Raw genomic sequence first — 6912 nt, 5'->3', positions numbered from 1 at the left:
GCCGCCACACCACCACAAGCCACCGGAGGCAGCTCAAGATCCACCGTGGCCAAGCCTCCAAGGGCATAACGCCATACTCCACAAGGGTAAACCCTAAAACTAGACTAGATCTGTAGCTAACCCTAATCCTATCTACTCCGGCACCTATCCTTGACCAACTCCGGCCGGCTAATCCGGCGGAGAGGGCCTCGGATCGGCCCGGCTGATAGAGGTCGACTCTCAAAGAACTGTTGCTACGGGAGAGGGGGCAAGGGGGAGAATGAGCGACCCAGAGTCCGTATGAACTGATCGATGCACTAGTTACCAGTACTAGATAACAGCGAGAGTACGCACGCGCCGACGGGAATTCAACCTGGCTAGCTCTTCTTTTGTGGGCATCATTCATGCTTAGGTCCCATTCATTTTATTTAGAGCATCTCCAGCATATCCTAAAAAACCAAAACAACCACCATTTTACAGTTTTAAGAGGAAAAAAAAATCCACTACCATACAATTTGCCAAACAAAGAAAATCTAGCTCATCCGAAATCCACCCGGCATAGCCAGTTTCTGGGATGAATTTTCAAGCTCCCCTCATACCACAAAACGGTTGGTCGGAGATAAGTCGCCGCCCTTTCTCCGCTCGACTCGTAGGAGTCATGCAAAATTCAGCCGAGCCGCTCTAAATTCCTCACAATTTCGGCCACCCAGCTAGCTAGCGCCGCCGCCTGGTTCTTGCCCTCCACCATGACTCGGCATCGTCTCCCCCCAGGCTCTACCGCGCCTAGTGGCCCTCCATCAAGCAATTAAACGGTGGTGGTCATGTAGTGAGAAAACGAGGGGTTGTGAGCATGGCGCTATCTAGTAGACGGCCCGAGCCCACGACTGATCAATGACCGCTACTCTCTCTATCTCGCTTTCCCTCTTCCTTCTCGGGACACCCTACCGATCGCCCCAGTGCGTGCTGGAGCAGCGCACGCATGGAACGCCTCCCTCTTGGGCGGCTGCAGAAACGGCCAAGTAACATGTATCTCTCCTTTTTCTCAAATTTCAATATTTTTAAAACTAAACAAATTTTGAATGTGAAATCTTTCCCGTTGGCCGTGGCCTATCGAGCAACCAAGCCCGTCGGACGGACTAGGAGCGCGCGGAATCGGAATCGGAATGTAGGAATTTGATCCGCGAATGGCGGGCACCACGTGCGGTTCAGTGGCGGACACCCCTTGCCGGCCCCACATGTCGGAAGCCCATCATCCATCCAAGTCCGAAGCACCCGCGTCGCCTCCCCTGTCTCCGTCTCCCCCTCCCCTTTCCCCGAGCAGAGCAGGCGACCCAACGACCGGCCGGCCGAGCAGCCGGCGCGATATAGCCGCCAGCACCCAACGACCAAAGCCAAGAACAAGAGGGAGCGCGCGCGGCACGAGGCGGGAAGCAGGCCGAGGCGCGCGCGGCACCGCTGACCACCCGGTTCTTGCGTCCCCCTCCGGAGAACCCGAGGCGGGCAGGAGCCGGTCTCTGCGCCGCGTGGCCGGCCTGTTTGTCTGACCTCTTGGCCGACGACGCTCCTTTCTCTGCTCCTGGTCGGGCCGTGTTCTCTCCTGCTCGCCGCGGCGGCCGGCTCCGGAGGGGGATGGGGTCGTCGGACAACACCGTGGGGCTGGCGCTGGCGGTCGCCTCCAGCGCCTTCGTCGGCGGCAGCTTCATCCTCAAGAAGCTCGGCCTCATGCGCGCCGGCAAGCTCGGCGTCAGCGCAGGTACCCCCCCCCCTATCTACGCGTCTCTGCTCCCGCTCCGATTACTCCTCGTCCGGACCATTCCCCCGCTCTGTGCGTCGGCTCGTAGCTCCGCGATTGCGCAGTCCGATGGGCACCCGGGGCACGAACGCTTAGGATCTCGATTCCCCATTCGATTGCCGTATCGATGGCGTCCGGATCAGGCGATGGCGCCCCCGAGATTTCGAAATGCAGCTCTGCGGCGCTGTTGCCCTGCTGGCGCTCCAAAGTCAAACTTCGTGCGCTGCCAGGAGAGCGCCGCGGTTTGTCGGGGCTGTTGCTGTCCTCTGGGCGCCAGCGAAGATTCTGCTGATTGGGTCAACCCGGTTGCCTGGCAGCCCCGTGCTGGATTGGCGGCCAGCCAATCATCTCATCTCGTGCCACGCTTCTGTACCTATGGGTCGTCAGAAATTCAGAACCGTGCGGGTCTCCAGTCCATAGGATCAGGTCTGAATTTTGAGAAACGCGATGGGATTAGACTAGAGGGAGCAATGCTGAGAAATTACCAGACCTCGCAGCAATTGCATGTATGCCCGCCCATGCTTGGGAGCATCATCTATCTAAGGCAGGGTAATGGAGGACTACAATGGGAATTTTCTAGACCGACGAAATGCGATGATGGGGGAACTCAAATACCATCATCTATTTTACCCCACGTTTCACTGTATGTATGATAGTAGAAAATGTTTCGGATGGTCGATTGAACTGAAAAAGTTCCAACACAAGTTTCGTAATTTTCATATACCTGACTATATATTAAACCCCTCTACTTAAGTAGCATGGTTGGCACTATGAAAACAAAATATTGAATCTGCTTTTTGGATTTTTATACAGGGATGTTCGCCGCCCAATTTAGACCATTTTCCTGGGCAATTGTTCTCCACTTTCAGCTTACACGTCTCGCTTTTCTCTTTCTAAATTACAGGTGGGGGAGGATACACCTATCTTCTGGAGCCTCTCTGGTGGGCTGGGTTGATCACAAGTATGTCCATTCTGCCCAAAGTAAGCCGCTGTTATCGATTTAATTACGCAACTAAAATTTCTTTTGTTGACCTTTACAAGTGCTGCTCGGGGAGGTTGCGAACTGTGTTGCCTATGTCTTCGCACCAGCTGTGCTTGTGACTCCTCTTGGAGCGTTAAGCATAATCGTCAGGTGAATCTCGCAACCGAAACCATCTGTTCCAGCATTGTCTTTGATTCTCCCGTGCTTGACACTCAAATTTTCTAAACAATGGGCAGTTCGGTGTTAGCGCACTTTGTGCTGAAGGAGCACCTTAACAAGCTCGGCGTTCTTGGTTGTATATCGTGCATAGTAGGTTCAGTTGTCGTTGTTCTACATGCTCCAGAAGAGAACATGCCCAACTCTGTAGAAGAAATCTGGGACCTAGCTACTCAACCAGGTGATTCATCAGGCTGCAATCATGCACCTTATTATTTTTGTTTCAGTGCAGCTGCATGGTCTGACAGGCCTTTCTAAATATTCGGACGTCAACCATGTGCAGCATTTCTAGCATATGCGCTAACAACATTTGTACTCGTGGCAACATTGGTGGTCTTCTTTGAACCTCGATACGGTCAGAAAAATATCCTGATATACCTTGGTATCTGCTCTACAATGGGATCACTAACAGTAAGTTTGCTTTGACTTTTAGACGCACAGCCTAATATCAGGGATTTTTCGTAACTTATGGATACTGCTTTGTAGGTCGTTAGCATTAAAGCTGTTGGTGTTGCCATAAAGCTTACACTGGATGGAACAAACCAGCTTTTTTATCCACACACATGGCTTTTTGTTCTGGTCACAGTTATATGTGGGGTTTCTCAGCTAAATTACCTCAACAAGGTAGCACATCTTTTCCTGCTACTAGTTCCTAGTTAGTAGTTACACATGTGAATATATTTTGAGCTCACTGAGCTGTAGTTTCACAAATTATCTTTTTCAAGGATTGGATATTTATTCATTATCCGAGTTAAATTAAATTTTATTTCCCTCCACAGATATTTAGAATATTTCTCAGTTTTCCTCCACAGATAGTTCGACACTATTTACTTGGTGCAGTTGATTTATGATAATTGTAGTATATTTCCCAGTTTTTAGGTTATGCTGATATTTTCTTACTTTTGCAGGCACTTGATACCTTTGATTTAGCGATTGTTTCTCCTGTTTATTATGTACTGTTTACCACCCTTACAATAGTGGCGAATGGAATTATGTTCAAGGTGGATACCAACTCTAGATTTTTATTTAATTAATCTGAATTTAATGGTGGACTTTGCAACTTATTCTACTTATTGCCGAATGTAGGATGGGGCTGACCAAAGCTTAAGTAGCATTGCTTCTGAATGTTGCGGCCTAATAACAATCCTTACTGGAACAATTTTGCTGCACGCAGCAAAGGAGAAAAAAGCTGCCAGTCATGCAGGTAATATTTTTGTGCCTTTTTACTTATTTCAAAATCAATACTGTTGTGCTGCATCACCATTATTTCCATTTTCCTTGAAAGAAATGGTTCCTTGGTAGGCGTCTATATATCCTAAGAAACCTTTTCTTCTACTTAAAACTAATTCGTGCTTAACCAGCTAATAGTTCTGTCATATTTTAGTTCTTTCCTGATCCAACTGCTTATTTTGAACTAAATTTGTTCATCCAAGGCAGTTAGAAGCGGTGTTCTTTCATATGTCATATTGATATCAGATTTTGGAAAGACATGAAAATTTATTCTTCTGTTACCAGCATCTCCGTGGCCTCTGGATAGAGGGATATCCTGGTACATCAGCTTAGGTAGCGAAAATCTACTGAGGAATGTCGAAGATGACTACTTTGCAGCTCCACAAAGTTCACCTACCCCAGTTTGATAACACATTCAGAATTAATTCTCAGTACTTTCACCACGGACATTTGTACAAAGGAAAGTACGTGAATCGCAGCGGAGTCTTAGCAGTGCCAACATTCTGGCAGTTTTGGTTGAGAAGGTGAAGATTTCATCAGCCATTCTTTCGGTGTACATAGGGACTTGTAGATGTCAGAAACATTTGATGTTAGGAATCAGATAGGCCATACTATCCAATTCCAATCCGTAACTTGTTTGTTGGTGAGTGGTGAGCAGGTGGCATTTGTGTGCCTGCAGGTTGTGCATTATGTAACTGCTTGTTCTTCTTCAAACTAGGTTCCAGTGAAACAACAATGTATGATTTCAGTGTCATTGTTAAGCTTAAATTTCGTTGAGCAGATCTGCATGCATTCAGTGGAGGCTGCACCCTACCATGAATACTTTACTTCCTTGACTTGATTGCCATTTGAGCTGAGGTCAATATTGTTAAAAAAAATGTACTTGTCAAGAGAGGAAACCCTATGTTTTATATTGATGAATTAACAGAGCAAAGTGCATATGTACCCAGATTTTACATGGACAAATAAAGGATATTCTTACTTAGTCGACAGTCTTTCGCTTGATTTTGTACCCTGTAAACATGTCTTAATTGCTGACTACAATCAACAATTGTATTGTTCATAGTAATGAAATTGAAGTACTTTTGCATCCGACTGCTCAGTGCTAAATTCTAGGTATCTGTACGACAAAAAAAATCAAAGGTAAGTAATTATTAATATATAAAAAAAGAAGGATAAATTGAATCGATCAATACTTCCTCCCAACTCAATGCCAACAAAAGAGAGATGGGTCGCTGTGTTCTCAAAAAGAAAAGAGAGATTGGCCGCTGTGTTATCTTTGGTATCTGTAGTTTCCTCATGAACAATAATCCTACACTTACGGGCTGAGCTTACAGAATTTTTATTACGGGCAAAGGTGGAGGTCGTGCGATTGGAAGTTTCCTGGGGCAGTTGCTCAGCCTAAATCTCCCATGCCAATATCTGATTCAGACGTCAGCCCGTAAGTTTTTGTACGTAAAGATCAGCCCGTAACTCTAGCATTACTGAGCAAAAAATGTTGTTTACTTCTAAATTTAAAATCGATTGATCACTAAATGAACTACAAATGACAGATTTTTGCAACGAAGAAACCCTTTTTCGAAAAATAAAATTTAGGGGAATGAACCAAATGAACTGGACCGTGCTCCTGGTAAACTGGGCCAGACCCCTTACCTAAAGCTGGTGCGAAGCAATAGAGGCCCGAGGTAACCTCAACACGGGCCATGTAACAAATCGTTAGCCCAGCCCATTCTACTCCTTAATCCACCCTCGTCACCGTCCGATCCGAATCCAACCGTCCAAACCCGTCCACCACAACCAAAACCCTAACGTCGCCACCTATAAATTCTCCGCCCGCCCCACGCCGCCAGCTTTCCCCCAACACCACCACCCAAACTCTCCCCCAACCCACCGGCGGCGGCGCAGCGGCAGGTAAGATGGTGAAGTTTCTCAAGCCCGGCAAGGCCGTGATCCTGCTGCAGGGCCGGTTCGCCGGCAAGAAGGCGGTGATCGTGCGCGTGTTCGAGGAGGGCACGCGGGACCGCCCCTACGGCCACTGCCTCGTCGCCGGCCTCGCCAAGTACCCCAAGAAGGTGATCCGCAAGGACTCGGCCAAGAAGACGGCCAAGAAGTCCCGCGTCAAGTGCTTCCTCAAGCTCGTCAACTTCACCCACCTCATGCCCACCCGCTACACCCTCGACGTCGACTTCAAGGACGTGTCCACGGCCGGCCCCGACGCCCTCGCCACCTCCGACAAGAAGGTCACCCTCGCCAAGGCCGCCAAGGCCCGCCTTGAGGAGAGGTTCAAGACCGGCAAGAACAGGTGGTTCTTCACCAAGCTCCGCTTCTAGACCCACAGCAGAGCAGTGTCTGCGAGTACTACCCCCCGCTTTTACATTTAGCTTGCCTGTCCTTGGTATCTGTCGCCTGTGCTAAGATATTCCCTGTTTTGTTATTGAGCATGAACAAGACTCTGTGTTTAGTGTGGATCTTATGATGAAATATGATGTCTCATGTGTTGAATCATGCGAACAATAGATCTGATTGGAATTTTGGTCAGGATTACTGCTTGTGATATGCTGTCTATCTTATATCATAGTAATATTTCTTGCTGGTTGATTATATTTGATGCATTCCATCTCTCTGTTTTGTGTAGAGTCACTAATTAGAGTCACGATTTAGGTTCATGTACTTGCTTACTTGGGTAACCTCCGGCTACATTGATCAATTAGAA

General features: G+C 47.9%; 2 protein-coding genes across 2 annotated transcripts; both read left to right on the top strand.

The window, feature by feature from the left end:
- Positions 1-1608: 1608 nt before the first annotated feature.
- LOC124701742 (probable magnesium transporter NIPA6) lies at positions 1609-4979 on the top strand. The gene is made up of 9 exons (XM_047233838.1): positions 1609-1732; positions 2676-2732; positions 2813-2903; positions 2990-3150; positions 3253-3380; positions 3456-3593; positions 3878-3970; positions 4056-4173; positions 4485-4979. Exons 1-9 carry the CDS (start codon positions 1609-1611, stop codon positions 4604-4606), a joined length of 1032 nt encoding a protein of 343 aa, XP_047089794.1. The 3' UTR covers positions 4607-4979.
- Positions 4980-6115: 1136 nt separating this feature from the next.
- LOC124684602 (60S ribosomal protein L27-3-like) lies at positions 6116-6704 on the top strand. The gene has a single exon (XM_047218879.1). It carries the CDS (start codon positions 6116-6118, stop codon positions 6527-6529), a length of 414 nt encoding a protein of 137 aa, XP_047074835.1. The 3' UTR covers positions 6530-6704.
- Positions 6705-6912: the final 208 nt, after the last annotated feature.

The sequence above is a fragment of the Lolium rigidum genome, chromosome 1 (genome assembly GCF_022539505.1).
Source record: "Lolium rigidum isolate FL_2022 chromosome 1, APGP_CSIRO_Lrig_0.1, whole genome shotgun sequence".
NCBI classification, from domain to species: domain Eukaryota; kingdom Viridiplantae; phylum Streptophyta; class Magnoliopsida; order Poales; family Poaceae; genus Lolium; species Lolium rigidum.
The sequence above is the reverse complement of the archived record's forward strand: the minus strand, read 5'-3'. Positions and strand labels throughout refer to the sequence as shown.

What these genes read in the sequence shown, in the direction of transcription:
- LOC124701742 (XM_047233838.1), top strand. Translation starts at nt 1,609, where the DNA reads ATGGGGTCGTCGGACAACACCGTGGGGCTGGCGCTGGCGGTCGCCTCC. An exon ending in CAAGCTCGGCGTCAGCGCAG is followed by an intron (nt 1,733 to 2,675) that starts GTACCCCCCCCC and finishes TCTAAATTACAG; the next exon opens with GTGGGGGAGGATACACCTAT. An exon ending in AGCTAAATTACCTCAACAAG is followed by an intron (nt 3,594 to 3,877) that starts GTAGCACATCTT and finishes TTACTTTTGCAG; the next exon opens with GCACTTGATACCTTTGATTT.
- LOC124684602 (XM_047218879.1), top strand. Translation starts at nt 6,116, where the DNA reads ATGGTGAAGTTTCTCAAGCCCGGCAAGGCCGTGATCCTGCTGCAGGGC.